This window comes from Malaya genurostris, chromosome 3, assembly GCF_030247185.1.
Source record: "Malaya genurostris strain Urasoe2022 chromosome 3, Malgen_1.1, whole genome shotgun sequence".
In the NCBI taxonomy this organism is placed as follows: Eukaryota; Metazoa; Arthropoda; class Insecta; order Diptera; family Culicidae; genus Malaya; species Malaya genurostris.
Genome location: NC_080572.1, coordinates 128,775,194 through 128,795,469, shown reverse-complemented (window position 1 = coordinate 128,795,469; position 20,276 = coordinate 128,775,194). Strand labels below are relative to the sequence as shown.

General features: G+C 35.0%; 2 protein-coding genes across 12 annotated transcripts in view; one reads left to right on the top strand and one right to left on the bottom strand.

The window, feature by feature from the left end:
• Positions 1-18,713, bottom strand: part of LOC131434914 (uncharacterized) — a 100,259-nt gene extending 81,546 nt beyond the window's left edge. For 3 of the 5 annotated variants that reach the window (XM_058602188.1, XM_058602190.1, XM_058602191.1), the window contains exon 1: positions 18,523-18,707. The gene's annotated coding sequence lies outside the window, so the exon portion shown is untranslated. Of the gene's footprint in view, positions 1-18,522 lie in introns of all 5 variants that reach the window. The other 2 variants (XM_058602192.1, XM_058602189.1) reach the window with 2 other exon arrangements.
• LOC131434915 (transferrin) lies at positions 245-18,557 on the top strand. Of its 7 annotated transcripts, none has more exons than XM_058602196.1 (13): positions 268-326; positions 1,820-4,488; positions 5,001-5,274; positions 10,743-10,976; positions 11,041-11,174; positions 11,230-11,374; positions 11,430-11,587; positions 11,642-11,775; positions 16,821-17,024; positions 17,081-17,385; positions 17,442-17,702; positions 17,768-18,041; positions 18,115-18,557. In XM_058602196.1, exons 3-13 carry the CDS (start codon positions 5,148-5,150, stop codon positions 18,302-18,304), a joined length of 2,166 nt encoding a protein of 721 aa, XP_058458179.1. In that variant the 5' UTR covers positions 268-326; positions 1,820-4,488; positions 5,001-5,147; the 3' UTR covers positions 18,305-18,557. The 7 variants fall into 7 exon arrangements, with proteins under 7 accessions (XP_058458180.1, XP_058458181.1, XP_058458182.1 ...); XM_058602195.1 differs by having other exon boundaries at positions 1,820-4,826; XM_058602197.1 differs by lacking the exon at positions 1,820-4,488 and having other exon boundaries at positions 245-326.
• Positions 18,714-20,276: the final 1,563 nt, after the last annotated feature.

The following is a 20,276-nucleotide window of genomic DNA, read 5'->3' as shown; positions in this document are numbered from 1 at the left end:
CTTCAAAAATAATCTCCAAATTTTTGGTTTTGCAGATCTCAACTGATTCCCAGTCTCCAGTCTAGAAAATCTATTTAATAGGTTTTGCTATGGTATGATTCGATTGTGCACTATACTGAAGTCTCACATAATGACGCTCTTGATGTTAATTTGCCGAAACCGAAATTTACCCAGAATGTTGAAAAACCAGAAAATTGTATGACAAGTTGATACAATGATACGATACGTTGAGTCAGTATTACTTTATTCATCGTTCAGGTAGCACGCGCGTTGAGTTTCACTTCGATTAACTGATTGGCATGTTTCATTCCGGTTGCACTTGAACGGTTGGGACATCATTTAACTCAATAGCTTAATACATCATGTTCAGTGTTTGTGTTGAGAAGATTGTGATAGACTTCTTAGATCAAATATAGTTCTAAGTTCAATATTTACGTGATGTTTTTATCAATATATTGACAGAATTAACAATAAGTAATTTACATTAAACTGGTTCGAGATTTGAAATAGTTCATGTCGGTTCGCCAACAAGACACAAATTAATAATATTGACTGACTTGATTTCGGACAGGCAGAAGTGCGTTTCTATCAATAATTTCTTTATTGATCGTTCCTGAAGTGCATTGAACGATGAATCAATATGCATAAAAACTGCAGTCATGCTAATCAATTTTGATGTCCGCATCACAATCTCCTGTGTGGTGACTTCAAATTAAATGTGCTAGATCAAGAAGCCCGCTTATAAGTAAATAAACATCATATCTGTATAGAATTTTCATTACGACCTAAGTGTAATGACAGATTTTCTTTGTTGACCTTCTTTTTCAATTATTACGTAATAGTCCTGTATTTGTGGATAATTCACTCAGAACGGACTAAAAGATTAAAGTTTTAGTTATTGTTCTTTACAAATAGTTAGAAATAAGGATTGCTAGGAGTACATTAATAATTGATAATGGTAAAGATTGATGATAAGTGATAATTCTATAAAGATATGGTTTCATCTAGTAATGTTTGTGATCCGATAAATTCAAACAAAATTTTTCAAACTATGTTGACAGGGTCGTGAACGGTTCCTCGATTTGAGGGGCGTGGGTGGATGTGAAAATTTCAAATCTTTCTATTAAAAATATATCATGAACAATTTTAAATTATCCAATTAATATATTATTTGTTTCCATTTTCTAGAAAGGGTTGAATGATAACCAAAAACATGTCTCGTCTCTGCAGTAACCTCTTCGTTGTATTTGTAGTTCATTTTGTCAATCAGTTTCTCTTGTTAGATACTGATCAAATTCAATCAATGGATGGGTTATGTCAGAGACATAACCGGATTGCCGTGACATGAATAGCTCGCTTAGGTTCAAACTGTGCCCTCAAGCACTACGCAAACGACAAATAAAGAGTAAAATTGGGCTAAATAAACCCTATAATAATAATAATAATAATAATAATAATAATAATAATAATAATAATAATAATAATAATAATAATAATAATAATAATAAAAATAATAATAATAATAAAAATAATAATAATAATAATAATAATAATAATAATAATAATAATAATAATAATATTAATAAACCCATACCAAATATGATAGCACAAAACAAAAGTATAGGAAATAATAGAAATAGTTTTCTACAATAAGGCACGCGCTATTCAATAAAATAAATATATAAACTAGAGTTGTTTTACAAATCAGTAGAAACGTTCTGCGAAGAATATTATTTCTAGTACCTAGAAACTAGAATCATAACCCCTACCATTTATATAATTTCGTTAATGTTTCAATTATTGTATTTTTATTGATCAGGACAATTTCGCCGAAAATCATTTCGCCGAACGCCATTTCGCCGAATTCTTCATTAGTCTTAATATCGTGATTGGAATTGGTTAGAAGAAAAAGACGAATAAAAAATTATTATGACGTTTGTTGACCTACAATCGTACATCTGAAACGATCCAGAGATTTGAAAAGTTTGACAGTGGCTACCGATCGGAATAGTTTCGAGGCAAGTTAAGAAATTTTTTTACGTGTTTTGTTTCGCCGCTCCAAGTGACGGTATCCAATTTTTAACATGCTTCACCATATAATTCCGGAACCGGAGGTCGGATCCAGATGAAATTTAGCAGTTTTGTATGAGACTATGATACCTTTCATTACAATTGAAGTTTGTTGAAATCGGTTACGCTATCTCTGAGAAAAGTGAGGAAGTAAGTTAAAATAAGATTTTTTTTCACTAATCACCTTGTAACTCCGGAACCGGAAGTCGGATCAAATTAACATTCATGATCTGTGTATAGGACAATTGTACCTTTCATCTGAATATATGTTTGTGAGAATCGGTTCAACCGTCTCTGAGAAAAGTAAGTGCACTGATATTCATTTTTTTGCGCATATCACCTTGTAATTCCGGAACCGGAAGTCGGATCTAAGTTCATGAAAATCCGTTTTGTCATCTCCGAGAAAAGTGAGTGCAAAAAAATATTACATACATACATACACACACATACACACATACTGACATTTTGCGTACCCGAAAAACTGATTCGAATGGTATATGACACGCGGCCCTCCGGGCCTCGGTTCAAAAGTCGGGTTTCACATATGAGAAAGGTAAAAAGTGTAAAACTTGCTCAAACTACGGAAGAATATTCCTAAGCTCTGAGGGCCGATTTTCATGTACCACTCGAATTAGCTCGACGAATTCAGCAAATGTCTGCCTGTGTGTATATGTGTGTTGGTATGCATGTGCATAAGACAGTAGTCTAGATGGGAGAGATGGTTGGACCGATATGAATCAAGATAATTCCAAAATAAAAGGCCTTTTCGTCAGCCAGAACGCAATTAAATAGTTTTGAAATCAGATGTTATTTTTTTAATTATTCGAAGTTTTATGACGAAATTATCTGTTTGAGATCATATCTATCACAATCGATATTTTAGACATAACATGCATTAAAACTTAGGAACCTTACGGTAATATCTCTCTTACAAGCAATAAATTATTGAAATCCTTCAGCTATTAACGGATTTTTTCATAAGCGATTTTTCCCTCAATATCCTAATAGTAAGGGTTTTAAAAGAAGCACGGAGAAGTGATGTTTGAAATTAATATTGAACACATTTTGCATTCAATTGTTTCTGAATAATTGAAAGATAGAGTGCAGTACTATTTAGCATGGCATTTTGGCACGATTTGGTTTAAACACAGTACCGTTATTTAATAATTGTGACATCGAGGTTTATTTGAAATTATTGAGAGATAACATTACATGACACTCAAAATTTTCTCGATAACAAGTATATTAATAAAACTGAGCATCAACTATATAATGGAGAATTGCAAGCGATTACAGAGAGATTGGAGAATTATAAGCACACATTCCAACATCAATTAATATTCATTTGAAAATTATGTACACCAACAAATAATAATATATAAATTGAACATATGAATTGTGAAAAAAATATATCATCTTACTGCTTGGAGGGTCAAGAACGTTTTTTTTTTATCGGTATCAGGGCAGCTTTTACATAGGGGCTGTGGGGCAAAGTGCCCCCGAGCCCATTGTCTTAGGGGGCCACGGATAGGACCAACCGAGCAAAAATAAAAGGACAAGACGGACTGCACAACACAAAAAAAGACAATTAGCTAGGGGCACACAAAAAATCTTACCCCTGAGCCCATTAATACGTTAAAAAGCGGCGCTGATCAGAATTGTCATAGCTAGTTTAGCTGATTTTTTAAGGCGAATATCTTATGCTATACGTTCATTTTTCTCATGCGGTATGTTATGTTTTTGTATATTGTTTAATTGTACTGTTAGGTAAATGAACAAAAAGCGCAGACAATTCGTTCAGTATACAGGTGGTTGCACTTCAGCCTGGTCATTGTACACGATCGTGGACGTCTGCCATCGATTACTGGTTTCTTTTGGTGCCTGCTCGATTTTGACCATGAAAGTGAAAGGTACATGAATTTCGTCAATGCTACGGTATCTCGCATGGTTTTACGTTATGCTCTATTTGTTTTGCCAAGTAATAGACAAGTAATAGATCGGTTTCCGCTCACCTTGCTTAGATTTTCTACAATGTTTGGTATTTGTTCTAGTTCGTCTGAACTGTACGGTTTTCATACCGTACCGGTGTCGGACCGATGATTCTTTTCAAATTTTACGTTCAGCACTGCGAGTATTATTTATTCTATAATAACTTGAGCTTTCAACCAGCTCTTCAGATAAAACTAAAAATATATCTGATCGTTTCATCCGCTCATATTGGTGCGAAGCAAAATAGTGTATCATGGTATAGTACCTTAACGCTTGAATTTCAAATTGTGAGTATAAAAGAAAACGTAAAAGTGCGTCGGCACCGAATGCTTTGTCAATGGCATCAAGTTGAATACGGTGAATGTATCAGTGACCAAGTGTGCATTTCGAGTCTTTGATTGCGTGTTACCTTGAACTTGTTGATATTTCGTAAGAAACCGGTTCTGAAGTCTGCATTGCTTATTTCGAAATATATTGGTCAAGTAACTTTCGTTGATCACAAGTTCTTATTTCAATCCTGCAGCCAGTGGCGTATAAGTTTTCCGGTTTTCGGTTTCTACATTTTCTAAAACTCCTGAGTTTGGCAAACGATTATCATGCATGTTTTAAGTTGGTGATGGAGCCATAGACTTTTTTCTACAGAATAAAAACATGCTAATATGTAGGTTAATTGTTCGGATTAATGATACAATTAGCAATTCAACACTTCCTTTGCTTCTTGTATAAACCTACATCATAAATCCATTGCGTAAAGCCCGCGATTCAAGGTGATATTAGTTTTACTTATTTATAACAATAATGAACTTGAACGATCAGTGAGAGGTAAATCCGTAAAATCGTTTGTTGGGGTTCCCCCATGTATCAACTTCTGCCTCGCTAGGGGAAATTTCAAAACATTTTGGTGTTGATTTCTCATTCACTCATATATTACTTAATATCAGCTGGAATATATTGTGAGAATAAAGAGTACTTCGTAGTTCACCTAAAATCGCTTAGATAGACAACAATAAAATTAGTAGCTATGAGCCTATGTAACAGTAACAATAAATAAAAAAAAGTGTATTATAAATTTACAGTGAATAGTTCAAATGATTAGTATCGTTTTTACAAACATAATGAAAATGCAACTGAGAAGATATATATACTGTGTATTGTTAATAATACATTATCGAATTGTGCAATCACAGGAACACATTATAAGCAAGGACAAAAAATGTAAGTATTTACACAAAAACTGTAAATTTTAATATGTATTTGTAAATATTGAATCCATACACTTTTAGTCTACAAACAATAAAACCCGTATGAGTTATGATATCTCGCCGTTTAACCGAAAGTTGAAGCGGTATTTTTGGTCAATGTTATCACAATTATTATCGATTCATTTCATACACGTTTTTCACTGTTGTTAAATTAAAATAATTTACAATTGAAAAACGATATTCCAATGATACTATGTCGATACTATGTCTATCGACTACTTTGAGGCAATAATCTTAATGTTTGTACTTGTACAAGGAAGTTATCTTAATTTTCCGGGATCCTATTACTCCTAAAGTAGAGTAACGGAGGCTTTTTTGCCACTTTAATATATGTTGTTCCAGCGTACATATTTCTTGATGCAATCAAAATGTCAATTAGGGGAAAGACACCTTGCAAACGTATAGGTAATGATAGTAATGATCATATAGTTAAAAATGAAACAAATCAATCGTTTCTGTTTAAGAAAAGGAAAAACTTTGAACGAAACCTTTTCCATTTTGCTTAAAACTGCTAGTGAATATAATTTGAGTTCAGTTTCTTTGCACTACCACCCACGCCATCATCAACTAACATATTTTTATATTGATTTTCTCTCGCAGATTTTGCTTTAAAATAAAGATTTACATACCTTTTATTATAATTCTACCGAAATAGAAACCTTTGTGCGAAGAAACCAAAGGCAATAAATAAGGTATGTTGTTAAAAAATGTAATTTTCCATCAAACATCGACGAAGTATTGATAAAATTTTATATTTCAATATAAAATCATGCTTTACATTTGTTTGAGCATATATTATTGAAAAAATAGAATTTACTGCTGCATTACTGAGTGTAAGTGTCCCATGCTGTAATGGAAAAAACAGCCTCTATTGGGCCGCCATGATTTTGTGGCCATTACCCGCATACGCATGGCTGCCAGATGGCTGACTAAACGCTGCCAGCTGGAAAAATATGGCTGGCAGACATTCTGGTGACCGACTGCCTCACCGCTGCCAGATATACAACTCAAACGATACAACCGTATCCACCACGATATTTCCACATTGAAATCTTTGACATTTTCAGCGAAGGTGAGAAGATAAAAACGCTCGGCTAACTTAGATACAGGCGACTTTGTTTTGTCAAATTGGATTTGACAACCGTCACTGAATCAATTTTGGTAGCCGCCTGGTGGCTTTGGCTGCCCGGGTAGCCAAAACGCTATGCGGGTATCTTTTTCGCAAAAAAACGAAAACAATGAAGAAGTATGTAAACATAAATAAAAGTTTGTTGATGCTAAATATCTGTGATTTGTTGAAACAAAGTTGATTTTTATACATTTGATTATAAATGTGATATCGTTATGAATCGTGCGGTGCCAAATTGCAATACTGACTTTAACAATCGATGATGTGTTGTATTTTACTTCATTTTGTTTACTTTGCTCTCACTGACTTGCTAGCTTTGAAAGCCCCAAAGGACCGAGATGTCGGTTACGATAGCATTGGTTGGAGCGCCTTAAAGCCTGTTCGCACTATACCGGGACGACTGGGACGGGACCATCCGGGACTATTCGGGACGTTTTTTTTCCTCATCGGCGATGACTGAGGCAACCAAATGGATTTTATATCGGATCCGGGATTTCAATACATACACACGCTGGCAGCTCAGTCATCGCCGATGAGGAAAAAACGTCCCGGATAGTCCCGGATGGTCCCGTCCCAGTCGTCCCGGTATAGTGCGAACAGGCTTTTACTGTTGCCACCGGGCTGAAAAAAAAAGTATTACACCACCAAAGTTATCAGCTGGTAGCTGCACCTTGTTAAATTATTCTAAACGCTTTTCTTTAGGCGTAAGATCATACATAAACCTGAACATGAACATTTTATATATAGTAATTTTATCGATGTAAAAATTGACTGCGCTTGTGATAGAGTAAAAAGAATATGGTATTTCGTACATCATATATTCAAAGCAGGGGTCTTACATCAACATCCTAGAATGCGCAATTTAATATTATTGGCCCAAGATGAACATTACAAAATTGATCAATATATTTTACATTCATCAAATAAAAATTAACTTTGATTGTATCCAGTTATATTCATAATACCCATTGTAAGTGCACGAAATAGTACCATTTTCATTTTTGTGGTTTGGGGTGTAGATCTATGATACCTACGTATCAAATATGAAGAACGTAATACACAAATTACTAACACCAGGAAACTTGGTTTACACTTGATCCTTAACACATTCTTCTAAATAAATTGTTGTTTTTCTCAAAAATTCAACCAGCGACAGCAGAGCAACCTGCTCTGGCGTATATGTGACTGTTTTGGTAAAACTCTTAATATTTCCGAGCAACGCCGAGTATTTCAGTCAGTTGTTTATAAACTCGTTAAAAAAACATCAATACAACATAACGGAAGTATTGATCAATGTTTGCTGAAATAGTCTGATTTGCGGAATATTTCCATACACTTTGACATTGTGTTATTATATGATGCAAATAACCTTTTATGTTGACCTATTTCCTTCCTTTTTTCGATGGCGTTACCTCATTTGAGAAGACACAGTCTTAAACTTGGTATATAGCCGATAAGTTTTAGGACTCTAGAAAACAAATGATGTGTCTCGCTGTGTCACAGAATCGAGTCTTCTAAGAACGGAACGAAAGAAGAGATTCACCGGATGTAATCGGCGAAACTCTCAACGAGTAATTGAGGAAACGCCAACCACTAAAACCTGTTTTAGTCCACCTAGTGGTGTAATGATACCTTTCTCATATTACTCATAACATCATAAATATTACTGTGGGATTCACTAAAACAACTGTTCATTGAATAGAAATAGGAAAGTTTGTTCGGACCTAATCTAACAAACTCTAAAAATCCTGTTTACCCTGTAGTTCCGGAACCGGAAGTAATATCTACAAAAAATTTAGGAATTCCGCATGAAACTGTAAGACTTTTCCTTTGAACCTATAAGTTTGTGAAAATCGATCTTGAAGGCAAGTGTGTGAGACCCTTTTGCAGTTTTTAATCACCTTTTGTTTGTTTTGCCAGCAACAAATATGACCTACAAATTGGAACAGTTTTGAACCTAGTTAAACCTAAATTTACTATCTCATGCTTTATTTCGATTACACCAATTAGACAAAATCTGCCAAACGAAGCGAACCTGCGTTTCTTTTACTTCTGCATATATAAGTCAGGCTAAACAGCATAAATCAGCAGCATAAAACATGTAGTAGGAGTATTTGTTCAAAGTGATTTATTTATTTACCACCGGCACGGTATTACTGCACTATTGGCTGTGAAAATTGCATATTTTTTTCAAATAAATTTAAATTCAATGACATTCGTTTATTCTTTCAATCGCACTTATCATAGAATAGCTAAAATTTTTATCAACCGCAGCACCGTCTTTTTCCAATATAACACACCATTAGCAGACATCCGTAACCGTTTCTATTCCTTCATAGCGTGTACGAAATAGAACAAAGCACGCATCGTTTGTTTTGTGTTTTCTTCTTCTTTCGGTGTTCAATTTATATGGCTATTTGAAAACTTTGACACTCATCGCCCTGTAATTGCGGAACCGGAAGTCGGATCCGGGTGAAATTTCACAGTGGCTTAAAGATTATATGAGCTTTAATTCAAATCAAGATTTGTGAAAATCGGTTCAAGCATCGCAGAGAAATCGAAGTGAGTTATATTTTTGGAGTTTTCCTTAACCACTTTCGGTGCTTCCGGAACAGGAAAAGGGGAGACCAGTAAAACCGAATTAAGTTTTTATGCCCACAAACTAACAAGCTCTGAAAACTAGAACAATTTATCGGACAGTTTTATGGGATTTGTACCTGTTTTTTACCATCGTTTGTGAAAAAATACTCATGAAATTGGTAATTTTCCACCTATCACGCTTTAGTTCCGGAACCGGAGGACGGATCCGGATGAAATGTTCTACAAATTTTTAGGAAACTATAAGACCTTTCATTTGTATCTTAGTTTGTAAAAATCGGTTGAGCCGTTTCAGAAAAAAAATGAGTGCATACTTTTTCTCTAATTTTCACATATTACCATGTAACTCCGGAACCGGAAGTCTGATCCAAATAAAATTCAATAGCAGGCTATGGGACTGTTAGTCCTTTTATTTGAATCTAAGTTAGTGAAAATCGGTTCAGCCATCTCTGAAAAAAGTGAGTGCATTTTTTTTCCTTTTTGCCTTTCTCATATAGAAAGGTTATGCAATCACTGTGAAAAACGACTTTTGAACCGTGTGTGTGTGTGTGTATGTGCGTATGTGTGTATGTCACGTTTTTTGCACTAACTTTTCTCGGAGATGGCTGAACCGATTTTCACAAACTTACATTCAAATGAATGGTCTCGTGGTCCCATACAAAATTTCTGAATATTATTTGGATCCGACTTCCAGTTCCGGAATCATGGGGTAAAATGTGCAAAAAATTGTGAAAATAAGTGCACTAACTTTTCTCGGGGATGGCTGAACCGATTTCACAAACTTAAATTCAAATGAAAGGTCTTGTGGTCCCATACAAAATTCCTGCATATTATTCGGATCCGACTTCCGGTTCCGGAGTTATGGGGTAAAATGTGCAAAAAATGAAAATATGTGTTCTAACTTTTCTCATAGATGGTGCGACCGATTTTCACAAACTTAGGTTCAAATGAAAGGTCCTGTGGTCCCATACGTAATTCCTGAATTTCATCAGGATCCGACTTCCCGATCCGGAAATATAGGGTAAAGTGTGTTAAAAATTTTATATCATCACCGAAAAGAGCGAACAACCGTAAATAGTTTTTTAAATCGATCTCAAATCTTTTCCAATTAATAGTTTTTATCAGTAGACGGTCAAAAAAATCTATTTCGGTTATTCTTTTAAGAGTCGAAGAAAAATAATTTTGAAGAATACCACAGTATTATATATGATAGTATGATTGATATGAGAAAGGCATCATTACATCACTAGGTGGATTAAAACAGGTTTTTTTTGGTAATTATATGTACCAAAAAAACCGAAAGTCGGATCGGGATGAAATTCAATAGCAGGCTATGGGACCATGAGACCTTTCATTTGAATCATAGTTTGTAAAAACCGGTTCAGCCGAAAAGTGAGTACATATTTTTGTTACATACATACATACACACACACACACACACACAGACATTTGCTCAGTTCGCCGTGCTGAGTAGATTGGTATATGACATTCGGCCCTCTGGGCCTCGGTTAAAAAGTCGGTTTTTACAGTGATTGCATAGCCTTTCTATATGAGAAAGGCAAAAAGACGAAGAAGAAAAGTATACGATCATATTAAATGAAATAAAAATAACAATAATCAATGTTTGATGGCGTTTCTTCACATTGGCGAAACATACCTAATATTATAAAATTTCACTCAATGATAATTTTCAGTGAAAATTTGCGTTGTCGAAGGTTCTGGTCTCTACAAAAAAGGAGCGCAAAATTGTCCAACACTTGAAGCTAAATCAGAAATCCAATGTGTTTATGGTTTAGACAGATTAGATTGTTTGAGGAAAATTAAAAAAGGAACCGCACATTTTGCTGTTTTCTCACCAGAAGATTTATTAGCAGCAAGATGGACTGGAGCAGAAATATTAGTTACCAGTGAATTGCGTTTTCACAATGGTAATGTATGATAACGTAATGTTGAAAATTGCAATTGCGTGAAACATTTTTCATTTCTTTTCAGAATTTTTTGAATATCAAATTGTCGCGCTAGTCGACAACGAAGCACACATCAATACAGTAAAGGAATTGAAAGGTAGTAAATTCTGCCATCCTGGACATGGAATTCAAAATCATTGGACAGAAGTCTTAGCCGATGTAAGAAAGCCTGTTTTGTGTTAGATGCTGATAGCAAATCTGTTATATTTTCTAGTATTTTGAATCTAAATTAGTGCCACGAGAATGTGAGGATGATTTATCTCCTACAGAATCAAGGATTAAGGCTGCAGCAAACTTTTTTGGACCTTCTTGTAAAGCCGGACCCTGGGTGTCAGACCCAACAGAAGATCGCAATCTAAGTATAATAATTGGTGCATGTTCAATTTTAAAGTAGTACACGATCATTACTTCTAGAAAATAAGTATCCTTCACTATGTCAATTGTGTTACAATCCCTACCAATGCGGTATTGGCGATAAGCACTGGGGACGTCGTGGACCATTATATTGTCTTACAAGCGGTGCTGGTGAGGTAGCGTGGGTTCGGTTAGATGACGTTCGAAGTCATTTTGGGGTACGTTATTTTTTTCTGTAAAACCAAAAAGAACATCGAAAGTATTCATTTTAGTTCAGTGGACTCCCACCAGAGGCGGATGCATCAGGGTATAGTTTTCTCTGCGCAGATGGACATTTACAGCCGTTGGATACTAAAAAACCTTGTGTTTGGTTAGCGAAACCTTGGCCAGCAGTTGCAGCTCAAAGGTATATTTTCGAAAAGTGTTTCTAATATATTTGGTTTTATTAGACATGAATTTCTGGATTGTTAATAACCCCCTTTTTGCATCAATGCATTTACCAAACATTTCAAAAATGTTTTGTATTACCTTGAGAAGCAGTTAATGTACGATCAGAACAAATTGAACAATATAAATTTAACATAATTTTCAATGATTCTGGTAAAAGTGATTTTATTTTATTTATTTATTTTATTTCTCAGTTTTTTGTTTCGCTTGCCTTAAAATAATGCCCCAGCAACCGTATAATATAGAAAATAAAAAAAAAGGAGAAAAAAGAAATATTTTTGCATCAGAAATTATTTGCGTACTAAACTAATGAACTAATTGAAATCGGGAAACAACGCTTTCGATCATCCCAACGCTACATTTTGTTTTAAAAATCGTTATAAATCTATCAAACAATATTTTAAATCGAAGCCTACTGGTGATTTATACCGTAAACAGAGACTAAGGGCATATTCAGTAGTGTTCTAGTTCTAGATGCATAATTTATGTCAGTTTCAATATTTAAATTTGGCCAGCAGAGCTCTACATTCGACTGATTGGGGCTGTGAACGGTTATCTTACTTCAGTCGACAGATAAAGCTATACAATCATCGGCAAACTTATTGTAGATACTTAGACCAACAATTTAGTGTAGTTTTATAGACAATTAGTTGAGAACTGCTCCGCCAGGGGCGTTTTGAAAATAGCATGGAATAATTCATAGGTTTACAATAGAGAACACAATTTGAACATGAAATATCGAGAATATTTTAGCATCTGGAATTTTCAAACAACTTTTCAAGAGACTCAAAGTTTATTAACAAGCTAAAAGTATATTTCGGAATCACTCCATTAAATGGAATTAGTGTGCTTGCTATGGTACAAATTTCAATATCAAAATTATGCTCTAGTGCAAAAACTATAAGATTTGGAGCGATTTTGTCTTCTACAAAAATGTTCGGAATGTAGCGGTCTACATTATGAAAATCATATTAGTTAGAAATTCACCCACTCAGTGGCGCTAGTGGGATCACAATTGGCCAAAGAAAATTGATTCTATTGTATCTTTACAATATGAGAGATAGAATGTTCGTGTTTTCGGAAAAAAAAATTCCGGAGCTCAAAACAGATCAAATAGTGTAAATAGTAATTATGATTTCTCTCATGGGTAACCCTAGTGTGCAATTCAGGGTTGGAAATTACTGCAGCTCAAGATCGTGTTGACTAATTAAAATGGTTTCTACAAAAGGGTGTTGTAGGGTTTCGATAACTATTAAATGAATGAGTTTTTATTATATTTATAAGGTGGTCTTCTGTAACTAAAAATCAGAATTGCTCACGAGAGCGATACTATCGATCAGTTTTTCAATATACTTTTTGAAGGATAGACAAAGTGAAAAATGTTTTACTTCCATGTCAACGAATTACGATAGCTATAACTGATTACGATAGCTCCTATAACTGAGCCTACCACTTAAGAACTAGAAAGGCAGTTTAAAAATAATTGGGAACAATGAATAAATTGACGATACATTTAAAAAACCCTTCTTATTCCATCTAGTGGTGTGATAATGCCTTTCTCTTCTTTCATAACAGTCTTATGAAAATATATTTCATACTTTTATTAAATAATTTTGGATACTTATTCTGACACCAATTGATTCAGATTGATTAGAGTAGTTCACAAAAAGCATGCTTCAGTGTTTATGTCACACAGTCAACATCATTTTTCCAAACTAGTGCTTGACATTTGCGTTGCCTATTTGTATGAGAACAGTGATGCTAATCTGAAAAAACCCTTCTCAGTTCACTTAGTGGAATTTTCATATATCTTGAAAAATCACCATAGGGGGGAGTACATGAAATTTCCGAAATCGAAAACAAAAATTTTGAATGTAGAATTGCAAGAAACGTCAAGATTTAGTGTCATCCGAAAAAAAATTTTTTGAAAAGATCAACCTTTTGGGATTTAGAAAAAATGTCAATAGTCCCAAAACTTTGATTTTTTCAACAAATTTTTTTTTTGAGATGACACTAAATTTCGATGTTTCATGCAGTTTTAAGAGTTTCGGCATCAAAACAAAATTTGGTGCTTTTTAAAAATCGAAAATTTTCAAACCTTAACCGCCGGGCAACACCCCTTACGCATGTCCGATTTAGCTCAAATTTTGCATGAGGACATTTTTCGAGGTGCTTAAAGTTTTGATCACTAGCGCTTTACGAAGTTAGAGGCGATCCCAAAATATTGGCACCCTTATATATGTAATGTAAGAGCGGTAAAAATCAACGTGTTTTGTCGGTTACGTCACATATACCATCGTATATCTGGAACCAAAAGTCACAACCATTTGATCTTCGAACTTGATCAATGGCCGACAGTAGCTTTCAAACGAGCCCAAGTTTGTTAAAATCGATTTAGCCATCTCTGAGAAAATTGAGCGCGTAAAAATACAATGCTTTTTGTCGGTTGCGTCACTTATACAATCATATCTTCGGAACCAAAAGTCACAGCCATTTGATCTTTGAACTTGATCAATGGCCCGACAGTAGCTTTCAAACGAGCCCAAGTTTGTTAAAATCGGTTCAGCCATCTCTGAGAATTTTGAGCGCGTTCAAATATCTTCGAAAAGTGCACACACACACACACACACACACACACACACACACACACACACACACACACACACACACACACACACACACACACAGACATATTCCGAACTCGTCGAACTGAGTCGAATGGTACATAACACTATGGGTCTCCGAGGCTCCGTTCGAAAGTCGGTTTTTCCAGCAATTCTAATACCTTACTATAGAGAAAGGCAAAAACCCGTAATCAGATAATACTGATTGAAATCTCAGGAATGGATGAGATTGAATGTCTAAATTCTATTCTTTCTAACAAGTCAGGATAATCAGCTCGAGATCATAACAAAATCGGCCACGCAAACGGCCTAAGAGATATGTAGGCAAACGGATAAAAAGTGCAAATTGATAAATTTATAACGCTTCTGATGGCTGGAAAAATTGTAGGGATCCCTCCAAAGAAGACTACAAAGTGTAAATCGAAGAAGTTTATTCTGAGTGGCTTCAACACGATGGATGCTAAGTTAACAATATGGTTCTCAAACGACAGCACCATTTTTAAGAATAGCGCGAATCAGTTCACGATATAGCTCCTGAATTATCACACATTTAAGATATGGGGTAATCTACGTTGTATTGAGCATTAGCGCATATGCTTTGCGGAGAGGACAATTTTTTTACTAAAACACCCTCCATTATGCAGCGAAAGGTCTTCCGAACAACTTTCGTGTAAGCTAGATAGATACTGTAAATATTACGGCACACAAGCTCCACCTGGTAGAGTGATTACTTTTAAATACATTTAGGATTTGCGCATAATTTATGTTTTGCACAGAAACTGGTTTAGGATCACTACCTTTCCAAATAATCAAAATCTTTACGCGTAATCCAACTTTGTGGTATTAAAACCAATATATTTTTTTCATGCTTTTCAAATGCGCTTCGGTGAGACAGTTCTCAATTAATTTTTATTGTCACACTCTTAGTCTCCACAAACACAACAAACTCCCCGATCCCATACTATAGTCGATTTATAAGTATTCTCAAAGAATTGTTGATGAATCGGAGGTCACTAAAAACTAAAATTAAAAAACCTGTTTTAATCCACCTTGTGGTGTAATGATGCCTTTCTCATATATAATACTGTGGTATTCTATTCAAAATGTTTCCCTTTGATTTTTGAAAGAAACGAAGGGATTGTTTGTGCATTAGCTAGTATAACATAGAGAATGAAACAGTTCTCTGATCGGTTTCCAAAAGATCCGGCAATACGTCAACCCTGGAATCGATTTTGAGTTCAACATGAGATATTTCGTGTTTTGTCATCAAAGCTCAATTAATTGTTTTAAGCATTAATATATAATAAAAAATGTATTCACCAAACATTTTTCATGTTTATTGCAAATCAAAAACCGAGTATAAAAATTCAAATTAAATATTTTTTTCTTAGCATAAAAGTCTGGCATAAGCATATGGCTACACTGTAGCCGATACGTCGGTATTTCTTCCACAGGGCGAAAATGACGAGAAGGATGATTCGAAAGGAAGAATAAGAAGTCAGTTTTCAGGTCTTGTCTTAAGGTTTTCATAATGGCGAAATCGAGCCCCGGCGAATGATCATTAATGGTTAAAACCGGGGTGAAATAAAATAACATTATTGAATAGTAATGTATATCCTGACATTCCTAACAGCTTTCCAACAAAAAAACCTCTCTATATCTTTTCGTTTTATGATAATAGCATAATTCTGATAATTAAAATGTGAATTAAGGCACTCTAACTACATCTGATGGACTGATTCCGAGTTAAAACATTTGTTGTTTGACAAACTTTAAGTTCCCGCATTCTTCAAAATACTATAATTTACGAGTTACTTGAAGCTAAAATCGTTTTGTCTGTTGTAAGCGAATGAATCATACCAAGCATTTTTCAAAGCGCCCCCGACGGAGCAGTTCTCAACTAATTGTATGTCAAACTACACTGAATTATTTGTCTAAGTTTCTACAATAAGTCGAAGATTGTGTGGCTCTATCTGTCGACCGAAGCGTGATAACCGTTCACAGCCCCAATCAGTCAAAATCCCATATGCTGTGAGTCTTGTATGTCGCGGTTTTTCGGCAATAGTGAGTCCGGGAACAACGTATACCGACAATCCGCGATTAACAAGACCCCACTGTACTCTGCTTTAGCTCTAAGATGCCGAGGGCAATTGATGCCTAATGAAATGAAAACGGGTACTCTTGAATTTGTTGTGAATTTCAGAATAAGATACATACTAGCAGAAGAAAAAATATCTAAACTATATTCTCATACTAACCATTAGGTATCAATTGAAATATTTATTAATGTGAAATCACATAATATATAATGAATTATTCGGTAAACATCGAATGTCCATCAAGTGATTTTTAATAGACTTCATTTTTGCATTCTTTTTAGAAATTTCGCCCTAAGGGTTCAAGATACTGTTGCTGGACTTACACACGATGATATACATAGTTGGCAGAATGCACTGTTGATGATACTTGAAACATACCATGTTAATGTATCGACATTAGATAACACAATACCAGTTGATGATTATTTAGATCAAGCTATCGGGTTCCAAGATGCTTATAGTTTTCCATCGTGTAATCCGCCAAGGTAAATTTTTTGTGTCATTTGTTGTATTACATGCGTACATGATGAGTACATTACAGATCGGTTCTGTTCTGTACAAAATCTCTATTGGAGCTTGCCAAATGTTCGTGGTTGCAGGAGGTGGCATCAGTTTACGGAGTTGAACCCAACATACAATGCGTGCGGTTTGATACGTTGGATAGTTGTTTGAAACAAGTACAACATAAAGTATCAGATGTAGTTATTGTAGATCAAGACACTCGCCTTCGGGCAGAACGAGATTATCAACTCAAACCAATTTTGTATGAATATTCATCGTCTCTGGAGGATAAGTATGTTGTTGTTGCTGTAATTCGAACGGAATCGACTATCAAAACCGGTTATGGTGAGTTTACCCTTTATATAGTTTTGACACTACATTAAAGATGAAAATCGTTCTAGATCTTCGAGGGAAAAAAGCATGTTTACCAAAATACGAAGGGGCAGCATATTTATCTGTACAAGAATCGCTTATGAACCATACAAACCAAATAAATGAATGCACAGACATATCAAGTTACTTTTCGAAGCAATCATGCAATTGGAATAAAAAATCTAAATGCTCCGTACTATATACTGGAGAAGAAGGTGCACTAAGATGTTTGCTTGAAGGGAATGGAGATGTGGCATTCATAAGCTATGAAACATTCAAAAAATTTAAAGGTACTGTACAAATTTGCTTTCGCCTAATGCTTCCAAAAATATCATTAAAAATAATCTAATTGTAGGCAATGAATTTCAATGGAGTCGTAGTTACAATACGTCCAAGTTTTCCCTTTTATGCCCATTTAATAAACCGCTAAAACAGAAAGCAATTTGCTATTTGAACTGGGCATCTCGCGGTCACATTATGATTAGTTCATCTGTATCAGAACTACGGGAGAAAGAAATCTATAATTCATTGAAAGAGATTGATAGACTTTTGGGGAAGAAACATCGAATGACATCAGCATCATTTACGTTGTATGGAGCATTTGATCGCAAGTCGAATGTAATTTTTAGGTAAAATATGCTGCAATTAGTAATTTCAATAACTATCTGGATATAAATATTTCTTTTTTATTGAAATTTTTAGAGACGGAACAGAGACTCTCCGTAGTCGATCTGAAATGTATCGCGACAGAAACTCTGGTTTTCTGAATACGATATATTCAAGAATAGCCTGGAGGAACTGCACTCGAAATAGCGCGTTCAATATGGTAACGCCATGGTCATTACTCATTTATGCCATATTTATTATCACACATCTGCCTTCCTACTTATGATGATTATGACTGAAATGTTTAAAATTAAGCAGTAGATAATTTGTGATATTATTTATATTCAAAAATGCAAACAAAGCAATGACGTACTGCTATTGTACTGTTCATTAGTATGATTTCGAATTACATTGTACATTAGTATGAATTCGTTACACACCACCAGAAAAATGTGCCTAGGAACCATTAAATTATGAAATAGTAAGAAATAGTAAAGTACTTACATTTTTTTTCAAAGAAATACAAACAGTTTGGTCGATTCGGATTTTTTAATTATTTTTTATCATAAAATGTTATATCTCTTTTGTTTTCGTTGCTGTTGGCCTGGTAACCATGTGAATGGATGCAAACGTTGTGAAATATTTCACCCTTGTCAGCACTGCGGGCTGAGTCCAAAACAATCAAGAGAACTGAAAGTTGGTTATTGAAAGCACATTTCTATGTTCGCAAAATTCGAATTATAAAATGCTATTTAACTAACAAAAGTTACTCATTGCTGCTCTACTTCTTCTGACTGGGTCGTCTTTTGTTTTTGACTCTTATTCAATTATTTTTATGTATGTGCATGGGAAGTATTTCTAGCAACATTTTAACATGCGATGAGGTCGTAAAGGTTTCTTTAGAAGTATAGTGTTAAAACTTGAAATTACATACAAGGTTCGAATTTTTGCCTGAATTATTTTCATAGTGAGGATTTCTGTGTGTTTCATATACACCTATCAGACTCGCAATGAATGTTTTCGAATGAATTAAATTGCGTAATAAATGAATCGTAGTTTAAAAAGTATTGATGGTGCATGTGTGCATGTGTCATTTCATTTTAAATTCCTTGTCATAAAATCATTCCTTGCTATAAAATGTTTGATTTCATTCACGACTTGTAAGCTTTCCTGAACAAAAAAATGCATGAGCGCTTCCGGTGAAAGTCTTAACAAGTGAGAACGTAGTCTCATGGTAGTGCGGTGAAAACTCGAATATTTCGCGCGTAAGAAAGAATTTTTATACATACTTGGGCGACTTGATGTTGCAATGCAGCATGCTTTTCGATAGTAGTCCAGTGAAAAGAAAGTCCATTGAACTAGGAATGAAAATTAACAGCTTAAGTATCTGAGTTTTCAACCGGACCAACCAACTAGAAGAAAAAAAAGGAAAAAATGCATCTGCTTATATTTTATCGTGAATATAAAAGGTGATTTTTTTGAGGTTAGGATTTTCATGCATTAGTATTTGCTCAGATTTTTTGAGGTTATGATTTTCATGCATTATTATTTGCTCAGTATGCTTTGACATTTCATCATGAATAGACTTACTAACGAGCAACGCTTGCAAATCATTGAATTTTATTACCAAAATCAGTGTTCGGTTTCCGCTTTTTTATCGACAAATTTTGTTCAGCGATGAGGCTCATTTCTGGTTGAATGGCTACGTAAATAAGCAAAATTGCCGCATTTGGAGTGAAGAGCAACCAGAAGCCGTTCAAGAACTGCCCATGCATCCCGAAAAATGCACTGTTTGGTGTGGTTTGTACGCTGGTGGAATCATTGGACCGTATTTTTTCAAAGATGCTGTTGGACGCAACGTTACAGTGAATGGCGATCGCTATCGTTCGATGCTAACAATCTTTTTGTTGCCAAAAATGGAAGAACTGAACTTGGTTGACATGTGGTTTCAACAAGATGGCGCTACATGCCACACAGCTCGCGATTCTATGGCCATTTTGAGGGAAAACTTCGGAGAACAATTCATCTCAAGAAATGGACCGGTAAGTTGGCCACCAAGATCATGCGATTTGACGCCTTTAGACTATTTTTTGTGGGGCTACGTCAAGTCTAAAGTCTACAGAAATAAGCCAGTAACTATTCCAGCTTTGGAAGACAACATTTCCGTAGAAATTCGGGCTATTCCGGCCGAAATGCTCGAAAAAGTTGCCCAAAATTGGACTTTCCGAATGGACCACCTAAGACGCAGCCGCGGTCAA

Bases quoted from the DNA above. Each gene is read 5' to 3' on its own strand.
- LOC131434915 (XM_058602197.1), top strand. From the start codon at position 5,148: ATGATTAGTATCGTTTTTACAAACATAATGAAAATGCAACTGAGAAGA. The intron at 11,588-11,641 runs GTACGTTATTTT...TATTCATTTTAG, and splicing joins ACGTTCGAAGTCATTTTGGG to TTCAGTGGACTCCCACCAGA. The intron at 17,386-17,441 runs GTGAGTTTACCC...AAATCGTTCTAG, and splicing joins GACTATCAAAACCGGTTATG to ATCTTCGAGGGAAAAAAGCA.